The sequence below is a fragment of the Lolium perenne genome, chromosome 7, assembly GCF_019359855.2.
Source record: "Lolium perenne isolate Kyuss_39 chromosome 7, Kyuss_2.0, whole genome shotgun sequence".
NCBI lineage: Eukaryota > Viridiplantae > Streptophyta > Magnoliopsida > Poales > Poaceae > Lolium > Lolium perenne.
Genome location: NC_067250.2, coordinates 318,720,956 through 318,742,075, shown reverse-complemented (window position 1 = coordinate 318,742,075; position 21,120 = coordinate 318,720,956). Strand labels below are relative to the sequence as shown.

General features: G+C 45.7%; 4 protein-coding genes and 1 non-coding gene across 6 annotated transcripts; 1 reads left to right on the top strand and 4 right to left on the bottom strand.

Annotated features, from left to right (window-relative positions):
• The first annotated feature begins 1,103 nt into the window (after positions 1–1,103).
• Positions 1,104–1,291, top strand: LOC127323615 (U2 spliceosomal RNA). Its single transcript, XR_007865828.1, has one exon. It is a non-coding gene; the product is annotated as a U2 spliceosomal RNA (small nuclear RNA).
• A 7-nt stretch (positions 1,292–1,298) lies between these two features.
• Positions 1,299–5,131, bottom strand: LOC127323605 (indole-3-glycerol phosphate synthase, chloroplastic). The gene is made up of 10 exons (XM_051351719.2): positions 4,792–5,131; positions 4,374–4,577; positions 3,462–3,638; positions 3,303–3,377; positions 3,179–3,223; positions 2,922–3,086; positions 2,748–2,826; positions 2,489–2,568; positions 1,918–1,986; positions 1,299–1,668 (listed from the first exon to the last, which is right to left on the bottom strand). Exons 1-10 carry the CDS (start codon positions 4,942–4,944, stop codon positions 1,585–1,587), a joined length of 1,131 nt encoding a protein of 376 aa, XP_051207679.1. The 5' UTR covers positions 4,945–5,131; the 3' UTR covers positions 1,299–1,584.
• Positions 5,132–7,617: 2,486 nt separating this feature from the next.
• On the bottom strand, positions 7,618–8,259 carry LOC127323607 (uncharacterized). The gene has a single exon (XM_051351724.2). It carries the CDS (start codon positions 8,144–8,146, stop codon positions 7,826–7,828), a length of 321 nt encoding a protein of 106 aa, XP_051207684.1. The 5' UTR covers positions 8,147–8,259; the 3' UTR covers positions 7,618–7,825.
• Positions 8,260–13,256: 4,997 nt separating this feature from the next.
• On the bottom strand, positions 13,257–14,792 carry LOC127323601 (uncharacterized). The gene is made up of 2 exons (XM_051351715.1): positions 13,495–14,792; positions 13,257–13,414 (listed from the first exon to the last, which is right to left on the bottom strand). The coding sequence occupies exons 1-2, from the start codon at positions 14,644–14,646 to the stop codon at positions 13,400–13,402; spliced, it is 1,167 nt and encodes a 388-aa protein (XP_051207675.1). The 5' UTR covers positions 14,647–14,792; the 3' UTR covers positions 13,257–13,399.
• Positions 14,793–15,816: 1,024 nt separating this feature from the next.
• On the bottom strand, positions 15,817–21,120 carry LOC127323604 (uncharacterized). 2 transcript variants are annotated; one of them, XM_051351718.2, is made up of 2 exons: positions 19,947–21,120; positions 15,817–16,195 (listed from the first exon to the last, which is right to left on the bottom strand). In XM_051351718.2, the coding sequence occupies exons 1-2, from the start codon at positions 20,978–20,980 to the stop codon at positions 16,045–16,047; spliced, it is 1,185 nt and encodes a 394-aa protein (XP_051207678.1). In that variant the 5' UTR covers positions 20,981–21,120; the 3' UTR covers positions 15,817–16,044. The 2 variants fall into 2 exon arrangements, with proteins under 2 accessions (XP_051207678.1, XP_051207677.1); XM_051351717.2 differs by having other exon boundaries at positions 16,059–16,195; positions 19,735–21,118.

The following is a 21,120-nucleotide window of genomic DNA, read 5'->3' as shown; positions in this document are numbered from 1 at the left end:
GATGTTTTGGGGAGTTCTAAAAAGGTTGTGTACCCAATTTAAATATGATTACACTTTTCTCATTATTAAATGAACCCACAGAACATTTGGGAATAATAGACTATGGACTCTCATTTTTATCTGTTCAAAATGATAGAGATTACACTGAGCTTATTTTCTACTTATTGTTTCGCTTCTCTACTTTTCCCTGCCTCATGTTTCAAGTTAGAGCCTTTCTAGAACACCAATACGTAGTTTGCATGGAATATATAGACTACAGCTTCAAGTAACAAGTATACTATAGGGCGAGAGGTAACTAGAACTGCCCTTAGATACATATGGAAGATACTAACTGCCGTTTACTCCGTAGCGAAGCACGGGCATTCAACTAGTGTTTGATCTAATAAGAGAAACAATTCATTCGCCATACAAGGGAAAAATCTTGGCTCAGAAAAATGCAAATGTGATGTGTCAAGGTTTCTAGAATATGAACATCATACTTAAGATATAGATACAGTTTCAAAAGACAGAACCTGGAAATGCTTCTCACCGATCAGTCAAGATGCTCAAGCGCAGTTCAAAAAAAAAGTTGCTCAAGCGCTCAGCTCCATTCCTTTCATATGCTTGAGCAATTTCGACCTACAGGACTCCCTGAGTATGCCTCGGTGATGCCCTCTTGACGTCAGCAATTAATGCCAGCACCCCATTACGTTACGCTTGTAGGCTGCTGCCAGAGCACCATGCCACCATAACCATGAGAATGACATTAGTTCTCTCTGGTGCCTGTATGACATTAGTTCTCTCTGGTGCCTGTTTAGGAGCAAGACTCTGATTTCTACTTCTGTGCGATTACAGCGACACAGCAAACACGACATTAGCTCAACAGAGGACTCTCATCTCGTCGGACTCTGAACGAACTAGATCATCGATTCATGTGGGCCTCCACTTTCTAGATGGGCTTTTGGGCAGACCCTAAATGGCAGGAGACCCAGAGGCAGGTTCGCTTTTGTTGGGCTAACGAATCGCGGGTACTGGCTCGTTGGAATAGTCCCATATCGCTAGGACGATCGAGCAAAGGCGGTTCGTGGAACAATAAAACAGGACGCAGGGCACCGATCCAAATCATACCTTTCTCGGCCTCTGGCTAAGATCAAGTGTAGTATCTGTTCTTATCAGTTTAATATCTGATATGTAACCCTACGGGTTCATAATATTAAATTAATCTTTTGTGGGGGAGTTCTCAGCAGCTTGCTGCTGGGTTCCTCAAGTGTTGCCATTGCGTTGCACTACAGCTCTGGCCGGCGCACCCCAACCAAAACTGAAAAACAAACATGTTTAGTCGTGCAGAGCTGAGGCTCCATTGCAAGATTGGAGCAGCAGATACAACTCTGAACAGATGGTTCATCCAAAGGTAAATAGACAAACTTCATCTTTCTTTGTACCTAGAACACCTACAGTAATATATCATATGATTATTTCCCGCATCAGAAAATCACATGTTTATTGCTCATCCGGAAGGAATCAAGAGAGCATTATTCTTCACGCGGGTGGCCTGGCAGCTACTAACTTCTAGTCTACAGCCAAAACAAGTCCGATCTAGTTGCTTCAATGCAAAAGTTCCTTCCCAAAGAGCCCAGCGATGGCTCGCCCAGGGTCTTCTTGCTTCACCAAGGATTCTCCTACCAAAACCTACATTCACGACATGCACGCTTGTGTCAAATGAGGTTCAAGGCAGTCAAAGAATTAAAATAACTAGAGAAGCAAATATAAGCTGTCCTTTCGGTAAAGCTATCATTTATATCCGACTAAATCTCATGGTTTTCTGATAGCATTTATATTTTATGGGACAAAACTGATGACATTGGAAGAAAAAAATAATGCTTTTTGAAAATCATGCATGAAAAGTTTCAATAATCCAAAAGCAATCTGGTGACTTACAGCAGAGACGCCAGCATTCTGCACATAAGCAACGTCGTCTGGGTTGAATAGCCCAGATTCACCAACAACCTGAAAATAATACATAAAGGTAGGGGAAATAGTTCAGCAAAAAACCAACAATGAGCATTTGAGATGACAAAGTAGAATGACCCTTGCAACAAAAGAAGCGGATATATGTCTGACTTCAAGGGACATGTAACATTCAGCATGACAACAATGATAGAACTTCAGATAATACCAAGATAACTGTGTAGAGTTTGGTCAGGGTGGCATAATAGTTCCCGTTTTACTTTTACTGTAAAACTTGTCTTCCAAATACATTCAGACAGTAATCCAAGTGACTGGAAGTTTATGGGTTCAACATACCAAAAAAAATACGACATTTAATGGCATTGATGTCGTATAAAGTTTTTTGAAGAAGTTAATTACTGTATGCCTGAGAACATTCAGTCATACCTTCCAATTAGAGCATAAATATTAAGGGACTAACGAATGTTTTTTCTTCAGTCAAAGAACATACATGCATATAAAACTTGACAAGAAAAATTCACACATTAGCATCAGAAATTACCAATATTCCTTTCTCCCTGATGGCATTGCCATGCTTCTCCAACAACGTCTTCGTGTTCGAAGTATCCACTATAAATGTTTCTGCATCATAAATAAATTTCGAATAATAAGAAAAACGATTATAAGCCATACAAGGGACAATTCTTGACTCAGATAACTGCAAATGTGGCATCAAAATTCTAGAATAAAAATATCATACTTAACATAGCAGTATGTTTACTCAACTACTGAACGAAATGAGCACCAGAAGAATCTCATACCAAGGCTGCGGTTGTTAATGCCAATAAGCTGAACATCATCTATCCTCAGGACACGCTCCATCTCATTTTCATCATGAACCTAAAATCAGACAGAAACTTAGTTTTCTGCAGACTAAAGATCAAATCATATGGAAGGAGTACCTCAATAAGGAAAAAATAAAGGATATGTCAAACCTCAATAAGAGCTGTCAATCCCAACTCCTTGCATATCTGGAGCAAATATTTTAAGTCCATATCAGTTAGTACAGCAGCAATGAGCAGAACTGCATCAGCACCAATCGAGCGGGCATAATAGATCTGCCATTCATCAATGACAAACTCTTTGCATAGAAGGGGGCACTGCATTAATAACAGATACAACGGTACAATGAGAAAAAATGGCAACCCAGAACAATCCGCTTCACATGTAAAGTTTATCCATCTATCATTACCTTCACTCCTGCTCTGCGCACCTTCCGAAGATTCTCAAAGCTTCCCTGTAGAATCAAATAAATTTTTAGCTTGCCCAGCAAATAAAACATCTAACATCGCCAGATACAGTTTCAAACAACGAACCTGAAAGTACTTCGCATCAGTCAAGATGCTCAAGCACGCAGCTCCATGCTTTTCATAAGCTTGAGCAATTTCAACCTACAAGAATTTTCCACGCCAGTTATTTAATTAATCTTTGAAATTACCAGGGCTCATGGCAGCTTGAAGGAGACCAGAACTCACAGGATCGAAATTCTCCCTGATCACCCCCCTACTTGGTGATGCCTTCTTGACCTCAGCAATCAATGCTGGTACACCATTACGCTTGTAGGCTGCTGCCAAAGCAGCATAGAAGTCTCTTGTAGGAGGAGCCTTCACTGCAGACTCAATCACCTCCTTTAGAGGATTCCTGGCAAGCCCCTGTGGAAGAACATTAACACCCATCATATATAAGAAGCCATACCCCCCCTAACATTATAAGAAACCTGCACGAGTGTGTGCCATTTGGTGCTTCACAGTTGAACTACAACATGTTGTTGAATATCACGACGCCATCAAGTAACTTAATTGTCCTTGTCCTTCATACCTCACCATGTATCACGTGGACGTACAAGTACAGATTTACGAATTACTTCTACATCTGTATGGGTATTATTGCTTTTCTTTGATAAGCACTAATGTGAAGAGAATCCGAAACAATCCATATTGAGGGATCTGCAATGACGATCTTCAGAAGCACTAATGCACATGAATACTAGTTCATCACTAATTCGATCATACGCGTATACTGAAGATCCTACATCAAAGGTGTCTTTTCTAGGACTAACATGGATGTTTAAAAGGAGCCTCTGATTAACACCATTGGGTGTAGAATATCTGGACTCCGTCAAAAAACCTGTGTTATAGGCATAGCACTGTTAGTAGTTTCAGTTAGGACTATATATTAGTGTATGGGTTCTTGACCAAATAAGCGATCCATGTGTATGGATTTCAATCAAGTCATTTCATATTTGAAATCTGGCAATAAATTTACATATTTCGACCTATGAAAGGACTATAATTGTATTCTTTTTTTAGAAGGTGGGCCATCATTCTATTCTGTAGTAAACTAAGACCCAATCCAAATATAAGCATGAGAGAGCAATAAAAACATACCTCAGCTACTTCGATCTCCTTGTCCCAGATGATCTTCTCGAGGATGTTGCGCGGCGCCCCCATCTCCTCCTCGATCTCCCTCATGGAGGCGGTGGGGCGGCGGTGCCGGCGGATGCGGATCCCCTGGCTGGCCGCGGCGTCCTCCCACTGCGCCGGCTCCGCCGCACCCAGCATCTCGTCCCGCGCCAGCGCCTGGACGGTGTTCTGGAGACAACAGCAGCAGAGGAGAAACCCTCTTTGTATAAGAGAACTGCATATCGAACTCTGAATTCGTGCCCTGAGAAATCGCTGGTCCAAGCGAGCTGGGATGGAGACCAAGATCAAACGGATCCGGCCAGGTGGACAGCGCAGAGATTTTCCTCTGAAAACGGTGCAGAGGGGACAGGTGAAATAAACAGAGCAGGGCAGCAGGCCGCACCTTGGGGCCGGAGCGGAGAGGGCGAGCACGGGCGGGGGCGGAGGCGGAGGCGGGGGTGAGGGCGACGACCCGCGACGGCAGAGGGGAGCGGCCGGGGGCGGCGGCGCGGATGGGAGCGGCGCTAAGCTTTGGCGCGCTGAGGACGGCTTCCATTTACGCGCAAGGTGGCCGGGGTAGGTGGGGGTTGGTTGGCGATGTGCGGGTGTGAGCTTCGTCGCAGGTGATGTTTTATACTGGCACGGACGGCGGGAACGGGACGGTGGCGGCAGCGGCGGCGGGGTCAGCAACGGTCGGAGGCGGGTGATGCCGATGGGCACAGAGCTAAATTGGGCAAGTCATGGAAACAAAGCAGCACGCGTTCCACGCGCCATCTGGCCGATCTGCCACGAGCGACGCATCGCAAGGCCGAAAAGGACCGTCATCCACCTGGCAGATCTCGTGTCTCATAGGCCATATCTACACATCTCTGACATCCGCACTTTCGTATGTTTTTTTACATTTTGTTTATGTACTTACTTCCCTCCTATTTAAAATAAGCGTCACAAGTTTAATTTAAATTTAAACTAAACTGCGATATTTATTATGGATCGGAGGGAGTATGATAGTGGCACTTCGACCCATACCCACGATCCACCGCTATGCATCTAGCAGAGGATTTCAGGGTTGCTTCGTGTGCTCGCACACCATATCTCGAGGGCTAGATCTTGCTCTTCATCCTAGCCCTCTCTTTTCGGTTGGGGCTGGTTGTCGGCGTCTTCTTCATGTCGACTCTGATGTTGGCTAGGGAGATGGTGGTGTGAGTTGGGGCCAGGAGAAAATCACTAGTCCTCTGTGAACAATGGCAATGATGCTTTTTGGCGCCGCTTTCCCTCATGGAAGAGTTGTTGAGACCCCATTCCCCCACCCTCCCCACCGTCCTAGGTGAAATTTTAAAATTTGCTTCGAATTGGACGGCGATGGCGTTGTGGGTGTCGTTTCCTCCTTGGAGGCGTCGTCTGGTATACGGTGATGCAGCAGGCGAGTGGTTCCATGGATGGTAGGAGTATGGCGGTGATGTGGCCGTGGTGCTGGTGGTGACAGGAAGGTTGGAGTGGAATTTTGAACGTCTTCGATTGGCGTCTTTGTTGCTGGCACTTGTCTGGAGGGGCCAAGGTTCTCCTTCCTAGTGAGAGCACCATGGTAGCTGGAATGGCTCCTTGGGATCATCACTACAGTCATTCCCTACGCTTGTTATCGTTATCGTCTCTGCTCGGTCTTTCTACATCTTCGTGCTCGACGGTTGCTCCCCGGTTTACCCTCTTCGTCTTGGGTTCTAAAGCTACTTTGATATACTGATGTGCTCATCGCAGGAAGATGGTTCGTTTGTGGTCTAACCTTTTGGTGGTCTGTTGCCTCTTGGAATGCACACCTCCTTGTTCTAGGGTGAACGTCTCCTTCACCTGACGATCTGATGCCTTTCGAGCCGGGGCGAGTGGGTATGGTCCCTTTTTGGCGATGGAGGGGGTTGTGTGTTTCCTTAGGCATCTGAAGTTCACTGTTTTGTGATGACCTCATATTGATAAGTTGATATGTTCCTGATAGTATACTTTTGCTTTGGCGTTCGAGTGTGGAAGACTTTGTCTTCTTCAAGTTGTGTTTCTTTTTCTTACCTTTTTTCAAGTTGCGTTTCTTTTTCTTACCTTTTTGCGTGATTGGGTTTGTGTTGTGTTGTAAGCTATTTTTCGTGCACCCGACGATTTTCAGCATCACTTGTTAGAGCATCTCTAGCGGGCAGACCCAAATGGTAGTCGGCAGTGCACATGTCGGACATGTTTGGGGAGCGCCGATGATAATACCATCAGTTTTGGGGAGAGATGCACACACTAGTATTTTGCCCAAACCGGTGTCAACAAAGTTGGAAAGACAAAGGTGGAGGTACGTGAGGAGAGAGAAAGGAGTGATCCTGGTAGTTTATGTCACTAGCATGTGAGCTAGACCGAAGGGAAGCCAAATGGAGTTGTTTGCTAGCAGCGCCGGCGCTCCCAATCAGACGGCCTCGTACAGGGTGTGGGTTGGATTTCTACCGATTTTATTGGGAGCGGAGTGACCTAGATCTTTGTTGGGACCACCGATGTGAGCAATTTAACCCTAAATTACTGTTGGTTACGATTTTAGGCTCCCAGTGGAAATGCTCTTAGCTGATTCGTGCTAGCTGCGCTAATACTTGTGTTTTAGCATGGGTTCTCTACATGTATACATCTTTGACACCACTTGCTTAGTTTCCTAGTGCGTAAAAGATCAGAAGACTGAACAATTTGGCGCGAAAGCTTCACCTCTTCCGAGCCCCTACATGTACAGTCAACGAAGCTAGCTGTTGCGATGGTGAGTACTCCCTTTGACTGTTCCTTACCGACAGCTAGCAGAGAGGTGACCGTTTGGAGCGACAGCCAAAATGGCTAGCTCTACTTGCATTGCACTGGGTCGCCTCTCCGGCATCGGATTCCCACACACACAGCGCGCCTTTTCCGCCGTTCTGTGGTGCGTTCACTCTGACCAGCTCCCTATCTCTCTATTCATCCGCGAGAACCAAATTGTCAAAAGTGCCAGGCTTCCAAAATTCAGAGAACAGAGTGAATTGTAGCTCAGACTCAGAGAGTGAAGTTCAGTATTTTCTTTGTCGCCAGTCGCCGCACTGCAGCGCAATCCAAGCTCGGCTCAACTCTGAATGAAATGTAATCCACATGGGGCCTCCGGAATCAGAAATCGGAGCAGATTTTAATCAAGAGCTTTGAAATGATCGAAACTGTCAGAGATAAAAGTTTCAGAGAGAGGGAGAACAGGGACAAATTTCTGTGACAATCAAGTCCTCAGTTCACTGTATATTAGTGGTCGATTACACGGGGAACCATTTCGGTTTGCTACTACTGCTATACTCCTCTCGCTACAATGTTGCTCGAAGATAAAGTAATTCCTTAGAGTTACAGATGTAAGTAAGGGCTTCAGTCTCGCTTAGAGAAGAAAATCAAATCAGAGTTACAGGAAAAAATAACAGAGTTCAGGCAATGGCGACGGCGGTGAGCCTGCGGGCGGCTGCCGGCTTCGGCGAGGGCGGCAGGCGGGAGCTGAAGTCCCGGTACCGGAACGCGGCCGCTGCGGCATCGGCGCCCTCGTCGCTGTCGTCGCTGCCGCCGTCGTCGAAGTTGAGCGCGTAGCTGAGCGGGTCGTACCTGAACTCGCCCGTGGCGGCCACCCGTCTCCTCCACTTGGCCCTGCCGCCGTCGTTGCCGGGCGAGCCGAAGCAGCCGCACACGGTGGTCCGCAGCTTGTGGCGCAGGGTCGGGGGCGAGTAGGCCGACGTCGACGACTCCGAGTCCATGGCCGGAGACTGGCTTGGGGGTAGTGTGCTTGCTCGAGGTCGGGGACGTGGTTATGAGACTGTCGAGGTGCGTCGCAGTGTGGCTGGCTGAGTGGAGACGAAGGAGCGCGGGCGGCGCTAAATAGGGAGAGATGGCAAAAAGACGGATAAGGACAGTGACGACGGCGGCGTGAAGGGTAGGAGACGCGCACGAGGCGCGGAGCGAAGCAAAACAAGCAGCGCCGTCGTCGGGCGACGTCTGAGGGTAGTCTGGGGATTTCGCGTGAGGGAGCCGTTAACGGTCGGTCCTCGCGCGCGCAAGCTGGACGATGGCAACGGTCCGTCGCTTTATGTGCAGAGTGCAAGCTGTCCCGCACGCATGGGCCGCCGTTAACGGTAAATGTGCTACCACTAGTCGTTGTATTTCCAGCTAGCGCGAGGCATATGGGCAACTACGCTAGCTTTATAAAAAAAAAGGCTTATGTTTTGAAACAAGAGTACTCCAATACAAGTCTAGCACAATAGATAGATGTAATTCACCCGAATATTGCAAACGGGGGCCGAGCTATATGTAGCCCTTTATTTTCAAAAATTTGGAGTCATAATTTTAAGTTTTAAAAAAATCTGAATAAAAATCCTAGATATAGACAATGATGAAATCTACAAACGTGCGAAATCTTAATCTAAAATTCTTTGATTAGATAATAATCATCTGTGATCCTACAATTGATGATGCCCTCCCACTCAACAAAAAATCGTCTTGATCTGACAACTATACAAAACTAGTAAACGGGACAAGTAGTTGGGATGGACCGAGATAGAACATGTGGCTCGAGCGCGAGTAAATCAAGAGCTACTACTCGTGTGCAATAAAACATAACAGTAAGCAATCAAGAGGCATCGCCTTCTTGAACACCATCGTGGTCCACAATATTGCCATTGTTGTGATCAGTGGTATTGTGTCCATCGATTCCATGCCAATGGGGTTCACCCCCTCCTCGTTACCATGTTTGGTGTTACCATGTTTGGTATCACCTAGGGGCGGAGACATGATTATAGGTTAACGAGCGCCAAACATGTTAATCATCAGTTGGGATGATGGTGTGCAAGAAGGCCAATTTGCACTATAAAAAACTTGTCAAAATCATACTTAGCTCTAAAATATGTCCTGGTGTACAATGGCATGGCCCCTACCTCCCCTAACTTCGCCACTCGTATCAACATCCTTGTTGTTCTAGATTCAATACGTTAGATTCGATGTTAACTGAGTGTAATGTGGCGATATAAACTACTCCATCCATTCCGTTTAAATTGACGTGAGGGAGACAAGACAATGAGAAGATAATGGTTTGGATTGGGGGACTTTTATGGTACCCCCAATAGGATATAGACCATTCATTTTCGTAGATCTAACGGTTTGTGTGGACTCATACTACTCCCTAAAACCATAGTGGTATGATTCATACCACAAGGGCCATAATCGGCAAGTTGCAATAATAAATCCGTAAAAATGGAAGGCTCACAAATGACGGCAGCAAATCCCGTTAAAAAGGGAGATTGTCTAGATCTTTCCTTCTTCGAATTTTTTTCGTCAGTTTTATCTGCTCAATTATCCAGATTGGGAGAGTAATATGAATTTACACTACCTTGATTGAGAACTCATAAGGCGTCTGGCTAGTTTCCTTGTCATGTGTTTTGCAAAACTCCAGCGAGATAGAGCTCTTCTTATGGCCATTGTTTCGTAACGCAAAAACATGACATGGAGCAAGATCTATACCAATACAGACGCACAAAGCCAGAAACAATGGTGAAGAACATGTTCTCGTATTTTGAGATCTAGCTGACGGGATTTTAGGGGAAAATAATAGGAGAATTAGTGCGCTTAATGTTACCATAATTGATCGGTCAAAAAATGTTACCATAATTGATTTGTTATAAACTTTAATACCCCTCTAAATCAATGGCTAGATTTTAAATCATACCACTCACCTCCCATGTGTAGTAAAAGGTACTGTAAAAACTCCCTTGGATTGAAGTTCATTAAATCGGAATAGAGGGAGTAGAAGCTAATCTTTGGCCATTATGGGCGCTGCAATAGTCATGGTTAAGTAAGAAAATCAAAAGGTGTTGGTTTGGAACCTTTTTCCGATTTCTTTTGGTTTTCTTCATTCATATTTACCCTCATTCTTCTCATGCTTAGCATGATTGACTGAAAGCCACGCGACTAAGTGCATAAACCTTGTTAATTAGTCCTACAAGTACGTGCGTGCTCCTCAGCACAACCCCTCTCTCAGCGATATGATACGATACGATACGGGAGAGATTACGTCCACTGTCAAACATTCGATACTTCCTCTCTTCCGAGGCTAATAACATCTGATACTCACACTCACGCGGAACTGACATGATAAAAAGCACGCTGCCGAAAGGAAGGCCAAAAAGGACAGGGAGCGACAGCGTTCCTCCGTTGCTCCAAAAGGCACCTAGCGGAGACAGCGGGCATGTGTACAAAAATGAATCGATGTGAACGCGAGCCGAACCCGATGCTACTCCGAAAGAAAGGTTTGGCACGGCGGACTGGACGGACGGACGATCGGCGTCTGCTTTTGCGCAACGGCCGACGGACGGACGAGAGGCGACGATCGGCGTCTTCCTTTGCCGAGGCGGCAACGGTCACACAACTGACATAACCCGATGCTGCTCCGAGAGAAAGGCTTCGTACGGCTAGAGGAGTGGACGGACGGGCGAGAGGCGACGATCGGCGTCTTCCTTTACCGCAGCGGCGACGGTGACGCCGCCCAGTCAGACGAGTAGACGGACAGAGTGTAACTGCTAATCTGCATCAACGAACTGATCTTTTTTCGTCACCTGAAACCCTTTATGCTAAGTCTTTACATAAAACTGCATTGCAAGTGGCATTTCGGCCTGGTGTGGGTGCTTGATTTGGTCAGTGAAAAACTGCATTCCAACTTGTGAGTGGAATGCTCAAGCCCATCCATCGGCTACGGCGGCCGGGAGGGATAAGGATCGGTTCCATGATCACCAAAGCATACCTCCAGAGGTAATCCAGTTATAATAAACTAACCAACGGTCTATCACAAAGCCATTACGTGATAGGAATGGCAATCAACATGTACCTTTCTTTCTGCTCCCACGAACGCAGTCACGTCGCACCATGCACTATTCAGTACTCAGGCAGATAAAGTCGGCTAAGGTTAACGAACCAGACCTTTCAATTCATCACTACAAGCCTGCCACACACAAGTCACAAGTGTCAAGACTCTCCCGAACACATTGTTCAGAACTGTCAAGTTTCATTGTTCACGTTCTAGATTGATTAGGCTGGGACAGCAGCCACATGACCGATATGGGTTACACTAGACTGACCGAAGACACGAGTAGAGAGCTCATGAAAGGAAGAACAATGAGGACACAATTCATGGGCACGGACATGTGAGTCGCCAACTGTAGATTAGCTATGACGCCTTGTAGCCTTGTAGGCAAGGCAATGGCATCCGCGCCAAGTCCACGCTGCCGGAATGACACAAAAAACTTGGAGCTCCGAGGATGGGAGTGCTGATCCAGAAATGGCTCCATCGAGACAAGGGATTAATATTCAGACGTGACCAAACAGATGTCCCAGGGAAGCTCCTGGATAGGCACGACATGGCCAGGACACAAAGTAAACGTGCTCTAATTGCCTGTGTGTGCTCTCTACTATCCTACAGAGATTAATGGCATGAATTGGTAACCTACAGATTCATTTCGAAGCAACAACGAAGATAAAAAAATATATAGCTGTGAAGAACTGAAGATGACTAAAAGTCTAGAAGAAAAACTTCAGGCAGAGAAGGGGGACATATTCATGTAACAATTGTCAGCTCAGATAGTACATATTCAAGAGTTTACAATCAAAATGGAACAGATTATCTGGGGCTACAGAGTATACATAATTACAGACAGAAGTAGAGTAGCATCTGTCCAAATGGTAATATTAATCTCAACTGAATTTCAACATGTCACTGCAAATATTCACTATTATGTGTATAGCGGTGTAACTAGCAATGCATGGTGGAACACAAAGCCAAACAGAGGCATGTAAGCATAAATAACGAGTCCTGGAAAACTTGGATCATGCAAAAGTGGTACCTTTCTGTTGCAGAACTTTTTATACAACCTAAGTAGTCTACAAACTTCTAAGTTTGGTATGTTTGAATAAGAAACTTAGAACTTACATCACAGAAGGAAAAAGAATCTGGGGTTCCCCACTACCATCCTACAGAGATTAATGCTTATATTTGGCATATATTGGGAGACTCGGAAAAAGGCAGGTGAACTGTTCAAACTATCTTATAGAACAAACAAAAAGAAAAAGTGTGTGACCCACCTATGACTGACCTTACGAGGCTCATTCAAATAAAACAGCTTGTGCTCGAGCACAAGCTGTTCTTTCTATAAAGAGCACTGAATCTGGCTCTTATTTGTGACTAGCAATTACGGAGATTTATTTCAAAACCATATCGATAATAAAATTATAGATGAGAAGGTGACTAAAAGTAAAAAAATAAACTTTTTTTCAGTATCCTTATATTAATAAAGAAAAGCAGCCAAGATGAACCGTGCTTGGATGAAACGAATTTTAAACTGGATCCACACTAGTATTCCTTCTACACCTTGAATATGAAATATAGAAAATAGTTATCGTGATATAGCATTTCCGTGATTTCATTAGGCCTAAAATAACAATGGATGCATAAGCGATGTGAAAGATCATTTTTATTGTCAGCTTCCCTCCAAATGGCGATTGGAGCAAACAAAACAAGAAATCATAATTATGTTCCTGAGCTTGATTACCCACAACCACAAGAAAAGAACCGGTGCTAAATCGTCCAAAGGAATGAACGATCATAATAATGAACTATTAAGCATCAGACGAGCTGTGTGCAAACTATGAATGGAAGGACATAAAACTAGGATGCAATAGAAAACTTACCACTTCATATTGTCGGTGAAGACAACGATGGCGGGAAGTTGGTATATATCCAAGTCCTGGACATGGCAAACCCAGATGATTTACTACAAACCTTCTCAAGCTGCAACGTCCTGACATCAACTGAGATATATTCCAAGCCCGGCAACCAAGGAGTTGAGCCTGCGAACTGCATGGCTCGAAACTTTCCTACGAGCAAGTACCTCCCAGATGCAGTTTTGATATGATGCTGGCACCCAGAACCTAGTGAGATTGTCTTCTCCAACTTCCACTGGCTAGAACTCTCAGCGTTGTTTCCCCTGATGTAATAACAGAGTTCAAATTTGCCAGCAAAAGTTTTATCAAGGATACCGAACAGTCCAAGCCTGCCTTCCCCTACCTCCACAATGGCTAGACCTAGCGTACACCATTCTCTGGGCGGGAGGTCAGAAAGGGAGAACTCCATCGTACGGGTGTCAAGCACAAGCAACCCTTTCTTCTGACTTGTGGTGGACTCCCAGTAGAAGCAGCCATAAGCGTAATGGCGCTCGTGATATTCACGGTCGATCGGTGACACCATGGTCGACTTGCCCTGGCCAAGGAACAAATCCCTCCATTCCTTGGATGCAGCCACTTGCCACTGTCCAGTGATTGAAGAGAAGACCAAAGCGGCCAACCTAGTACTGAAATGTACCATCCATATCACGCTGAATGCAGTATCTGCCTCTTCCTCGAGGGGGGCGAGGAAAGCCTCGTAACAGGGCCTGTAATCCGTGGCCGCATGCGCCACCGAAGCTACTAAGTCGTCAGGTACTGGGGGAAGCAGGACGTATCTCCGGTGCAAGGGATCGCACACCGCAAGCTCCATGGAGACCTGGCGCTGCTGGCCCTCGTCGGCGTGGAGAACCTCCATGGAGACCCGGCGCTGCTGGCCCTCGCCGGGTCGGAGGAGGAGGACGCGTCCGTCGCGGATGTCCTGAACGGCCCAGTCGCCATGGTTGGGGAAGAATGAGAATGAGAAGTCGGCAGCGGAGGCGAGCGCGGAGGGGTGCGGCGGGACGGCGTGGTGGAACCCGTCGCGGTCGAAAAAGGCGAGGAGGAGCGGGTCGTGGAGGCGGCGGAAGCGGCGGAGGAAGGATCCGTCGGTGTCGATGACGAGGCGGCGAAATGTGACGCAGGCGGCGGAGACACGGGCGAGGTCTCCTGCGGCGGGCAGCCGGAGGAGGATCTCGGACAGGAGGTGGTCGGGGATCTCTGTGAGAGTCGTCTTGGTTTTCTTGCGACCGTGCCGACGGCGCGCCGTGGAGGTCGCCATTGGCGTGGAGGAGTGGAGAACGGTAGCTGCACGCCGGTGGAGGCGGCGGAAGCCACGGAGGAAGGATTTGTCCTTGACGAGCCGGCGGAAGGAGACGCAGACGGCAGAGGCACGGGCGAGGTCTTCTGCGGCGGGCAGCCGGAGGAAGATCTCCGCCAGGAGGTGGTCGGGGATTTCCGTCAGAGTCGTCGCCGCTTTCCTGCGCACGCTCCGACGGCGCGCGGTGGATGCCTCCATTGGCCTGGTGGGATAGAGAACGGGAGCTGCAGGCCGGCGGCGGCGGCGGAAGAGCTGGCAGTCGGAGGAGCCGGCCGCCGGAAACCCTCGAGGAGATGGGAGAGCGCTTGAGAGGAGTGCTCTCTGCTGCCACGATGGGCTTTGGACGGCCAGAGTGAGAGAAAAAAAATTAACTCTTACTCCATTTTATTTGAGGGAGAACAAGAATAAAATGTGCTACAGTTTTTTTACAGGGAACCATAAAAAAAGCCTTCTACATGTGTATGATTGGCCGGAAAAACTTGATAAACACTTAGGGCTTTTTTTTGGCGAAAAGAACATTGGCATTAAGAGAAACATCGAACCGTACAAATCACCTCAACTAAAATGAATAATCAGTGTCGATGGCGCGTCACCGCTGCCGCTCCTCCCTCAGTCGGCCTGACGTTGTTGGATGCGGACGGGAAGTCGCCGAACAGGTCAAGAAGACCACATCCGTCCCAGAGATGAGGAAGAAGGAATAACCGTCGATGAAGCTCCATGACAATCCGAATACCCCCCCCCCCCCCCCCCCCTCCCCCGCCAGAAAAGATCCTCGAGAACCACACCACTCCCACAAGTTTCTCGACGTTGCCGCTAAAATAAGGCTGAACCCAAGGAGACTTTATTGGAGAAAGCGTCGCCGCCCCACCAAACTTTCAACCTAAAACCAGGAAAACGGAGCCCTCCTGCCAACGGGAACCAGGTCCATTCCTCCCCATGGCCCGAAGGCCACAGACTTGGGGCAGATTGGTGGTGACGGCTGGTGGTTCATAACGCCGGATTGGAATGGCATGTCTTTCTCTAATCCGTACATGTACCCATGGTGAGACCAGTTATTCCATTTGTGCATGTTGTGAGTTTCGCGTGAAGGAAATATTTTTCAAGTGAACTTTCTGTTCGATTAACAAAAATGAGTTCTCATAAAACTAGAGTCAGCAGGGCCTTCTATTCATGATAGGAAGAACAACATAGACATGGCCGCTGCCAAGTTGACCCGCTGTTAATTTCAATGCCATGCTCGGTCAGGGAAACGACCACATCGATATTTGCTTAATTAACTGAAATAGACACGGCAGCCTGTCAAGTGAAGCACATGTAGATTGTGCCATCCTGTAGGCAAGGGGGTCACTTCAGAGAGAACTCCACTGATGAAATTTGAAACATGTGACTGCAAATACTTTGCTTTTCCATGTTTAGCACTGTCACTTGCAATGGAAGTTGGAACACACAGCCAGACTAAGGCATGTAAAGTAAGTTCAGTGTCACACTCTTCGGCATGATAGGAAGAACAACATAGACATGACCACTGCCAACTGTTAACCACTGGTAACCTCAATGTGACACTCTCAGGCAGGAAACATTCACATACACGTTACACTAATTAACTGAAACAATAGACACGACCACCACCAGGTGAAGCAATGTAGATTGTGCTGTAGATAAGGTGATAACATCTCCTGAGAACTCCACGCCATTGGAATCAGAATTGATTTGAATTAAGAATGATCTCAATATGGCTCCATCAAATCTGCACAAACGAGACAGAAGTTAGAAGAATTTTGTACACAGATCGATTCAAGAGTTTACAAGCTTAACAGAATAAGTTATATAGGTCTTAGATTAGCAGAATAGGATTTGCTCCATTGGTGATATATTGATCTCAACTGTACTTGAAACATGTGACTGCAAAGACTTGCTTTTCCATTTGCAGTGTAAATTGGAACACATAGCCAGACGGAAGCATGTAAAGTAACACATTTACATGCGTTTCTCGCCTGAAATCTACTAGGTGGCTCACAAATGCATCAAAGAGAATTAATCTGACATATAACGTGAGTAAACTATCTTCACATCCTTTTTTATGTGTCTTATACTAGTTAACAAAAAAAAACGTCCTGGAAATATTAGGTACTGCTCAATTGGTAGTTTCCTATTGAGGATATCAGCTTCAAAGATAAAAAGAACTTCAGACTTAGATCAAGGAAGGAGACTAGGAGACACCTCAGAGGGATCTTGGTTAGTCAGAATCAACAAATCATGGATTTGCTATTCAGAGCAGTGACTTGCTCATGCTGTTATTTGTGACCATACCCATTAGGCAGATTTATTTTGAAAAAAACATCAGGGTAGAAAACTGATATATGTGATAATACAAAAAAAACTTGCAATTCTACTCCAAAGGTAAATTAAATTTACACTTGCATTCCTACTCCATTAACTTGACCATAGAATTGTTCCTCCAAAATAATTATTGCGACCTACTGAGTAGTATTTTTGTGATTCTATGAGGCCTACAATAATAGTGATGAGCTATGTGAAAGATCTTCTATCATGGTTCTTTTAAAAGATCATTTGGAACAAACAGGACAACGAATCACAATTATAACCCTGAGCTTGATTAGCTTTCCCACATGCACAAGAAAATAACAGATACTAAATCATGTAAATAAGAATGTCCAAATGCAAAAATGAACTGTCGACGATTAGAAAGGCTGTGTGGTAACTACAAAGGTTACCACTTCATATTATCAGTGAAGACAACAACAATGGTGGGAAGAATTTTGGGTCCAAAGCGTACACATATTCAAGAGCTGACGAGCTAAAAGGAGCATATTTTAGGTCTTATATTGGGCTAGGTATACGGAAACTCGGAATGGAGGACAAGCTCCATGTAGCTTTTTATTTTGAAAAATTAAAAAAATCATAGTTCAAAGTATTAAAAATTCTGAAAAAAAAACTATAGGCAGTCAATGTTGTATACTATAAGCGTGCAATCTCAATACAAAATACTATGTAGTCTATGCTATACAAAAAATGACAAAAGTGTGGATCTGAAAATAGTGAACAATACACATTTTGTGAACTCCAATTTTTTTCAGATTTTGTTATTTTGGTGTAGCCCGAAATACCGAGAATTTTGCACGCCTATAGTATACATCATTGGCTACATACATAATATTTTTCGATTTTTTCAATCTAAAAGGCTCCATGGAGCTCGGGGACCATTTGCCCGCACCCGCTCGGTATAACAGTATCAAGAGCATTACCAGAATAGCATTTGTCCCATAGGTGATACTGATCTCAACTGGAATTAAAATAGGTGACTGCAAAGTCAAACTTTTCTGTGTCTAGTACTGTAATTTGCAATCCATATTGGAACATATAGCCAGACTCATGTACACAATAAGAAACGAGCCCTGGAAATCATAGGTCATGCTAACTTGGTGGCTTCATGCCGAGCAGTATAACAAACTTCTAACTTAGGTGTGCTTCATAGAAGAAAAAATCAAACTTAGGTCACGGAAAGAAATTTATCAGGAAATCATAGTAGCCACAGTGAGTATTTGATACATGTGAAGCCTAAAACTGATCCTATGAGGCTGATTCAAATCAAACAGCTTGTGAGCACATGCTTAGAACTGACCCTATGAGGCTGATTCAAATCAAACAGCTTGTGAGAACATGCTATTCTTGCTATTCAGATCAATGACTCAGGTGAAAGCACCAGTTATGCAGATTTATTTCAAAAACAACATCACGACAAAAGGAACTAAAGTGGACAAGGAGTCGTGCTTGAGTCTTATGAATTTTGGTGAGGTCAAACACTTCGAATGTAAACATGATCTATAATCGCATTCCTTCTCCTTTACCCCTACCATACAGCTATCCTAAAAATAATGCAACCTAGTATTTTTGTGATTTCACGAGTCCTAGAATAGTGGATGCATGAGCTATGTGAAAGATCTTCTCTCTTGCCTGGTTCTCTTAAAAGAGCATTTAGACCAAACAAGAGAAGGAATCAGAATTATGCTCGTCAGCTAGATTAGCTTTCCCACAAACGCAATAAAAATAACTCTTTAATTTGATTTTTAAAGAAATATCATAGTTCAAAGTTCTAAAAAAAATCTGTAGGCAATCATTGTTGTATACTATAAGCGTGCAAAATGTCAATGCAAAATACTATGTACTCTAGGCTACACAAAAATGAAAAAAAGTGTGGATCTGAGAATAGTGACCAGTACACATTTTCAAAACTCCATAATTTGTCAGATATTGTTATTCTTTTGTAGCCCAAAATACCTAGAATTTTGCACTGAGATTTCGCACGTCTATATTATACATCATTGACTCTCTACAGAATATTTTTCAGATTTTCAGGAGCCATTTGTCCACACCTGCTACTCCGCTAGGTATAACAGTATCAAGAGCATTACCAGAACAACATCTGTCCCATAGGTGATACTGATCTCAACTGGAAATACATGACTGCAAAGTCACACTTTTTCTGTGTCTAGCACTGTAATTTGCAATCCATGTTGGCACACATAGCCAGACTCATGTACACAATAGGAAAAGAGCCCTGGAAATCGTAGGTCATGCTAACTTAGTTGCTTCATGCCGAGTAGCACCACAAACTTCTAGGTGTGTTTCATAGGGAAAAAAAATCAAACTTAGGTCACGAAAGGAAATTTATCAGGAAATCATAATACCCAGTGTGTAATTGATACATGTGAAGCCTAGAACTGACCCTATGAGGCTAATTCAAATCAAACAGCGTGTGCGCACACGCTATTCTTGCTATTCGGATCAGTGAATTGGGGTGAAAGCACCAGTTAGGCAGATTTATTTCAAAAACAACATCACGGCAAAAAAAAATGAAGTGGACAAGGAGTCATGCTTGAGTGTAATGAATTATGCTAAGTGAAACACTTCAAAGGTAAACTGAATCTATAATTGCATTCCTTCTCCTTCACCCCTACAATACAGCTATCCTAAAAATAATGCAACCTAGTATTTTTGTGATAGAATAATAGTCGATGCATGAGCTATGTGAAAGATCTTCTCACTTGCCTGGTTCTCTTAAAAGAGCATTTAGACCAAACAAGACAAGGAAACAGAATTATGCTCCTCAGCTAGATTAGCTTTCCCACAAACACAAGAAAAATAACCACAAGTAAATTGTGTAAACAAGAACGACGAATTGCAGTAATGAACTATTTAAGCATTAGAAAAGTTGTGTGATAACTTTGAAAGGAAGGACATAACTAGAATGCAGTAAAAGTTTACCATTTCATATTGTTGGTGAAGACAAAAACGATGGCGGGAAGTTGGTATATATGCGCGTCCTGGACAAGGCTAACCCAAAAGGTTCCACACAAACCCTCTCAAGCTGCAATTTCTTGACATCCATGGAAAAATATTCCAATTCCAAGTCTGCCATCTTCAAAGATGAGCCTACGCGTCGTCCTGGGGCATCAGCACTTACTAGGAGAAAGTACCTCTCTGTTGAAGCTTTGATATTATGCAGACACCCAGAACCTAGTGCGATTGCCTTCACCATCTGCCACTGACTGGACCTCTTGCCTTTGTTTTGTCTAATGGTATAACAGAGGTCACGTTTGCCACCTGCAGGTTCATCGCGTATACCGAACAACCCAAGCTTGCCTTCCCCTGCCTCCAGAATGGCTACTCCGAACGTACTCCATCCTTTGGATGGGAGGTCAGCAATCGAGAACTCCATCCTCCGGGTGTCAAGCACGAGTAACTCTTTCCTTTTAATCATGGTGGACTCCCAGTAGAAGCATCCATAAGCGTAATGGCGTCTGAGAAACATAGGGTCCAGTGGTGAATTCGATGGTGAATTCACGGTCGACTCGCCCCTGCCGCGGAACAATTCACGCCAACCCTTGCACACGGAGGCTCGCCATTGTCCCGTGCTCGAAGAGAAAACGAAGGTGGCCAGCTTGCTTTCGCAGTGTACCACGCAGATGACTGTGAATGCTGTCGCTGCCTCGTCCTCGCCGAGGGGCGCGAGGCAAGGCTCGCACCAGGGCATGCGTACCACGGGTGCCGGACGGCACACCGAAGCGGCCAGGGCGTCGGGAACCGAGGGGAGCGCGATGTACCGGCCGTGCAAGGGGTCGCACACCACGAGCTCCTTGAAGACCGGGGAATGCGCATCTTCTCCGTGGTCGCGGGCGAGGAGGACGCGGCCGTCGCGGATTTCCTGGACGATCCAGCCGCAGTGGGCTGGCAGGAAGGAGAAGGTGAAGTCGGCGGCGGCGGCGAACGAGCTGGCGGCGGGCGCGGAGGGGTGGGGCGGGAGGGCGGGGTGGAAGCCTTCGAGGTCGAGGAAGCCGAGTAGGGGCGGGGCGTGGAGGCGGCGGAAGCGGCGGAGGAAGGAGCCGTCGGTGACGAGGCGGCGGAAGGTGGTGCAGACGGCGGAGGTGCGGGCGATGTCTTCTGGGGCCGGCAGTCGGAGAAAAATCTGGGCCAGCAGGTGGCTCGGGATCTCCGGCAGCTCCAGTGCCATTTCCTGCCCGGTCGACGGAGGAACGGGGCGTCGGAGGGCGGCGGAGTTCGCCGCCGGGAACCCCTCTTTTCAGATGCCGCCGGAAACCCTCGACGAGACTGGACTGGAAGAGGATGCGTCGGACTAGGGAAGTTTTTTTC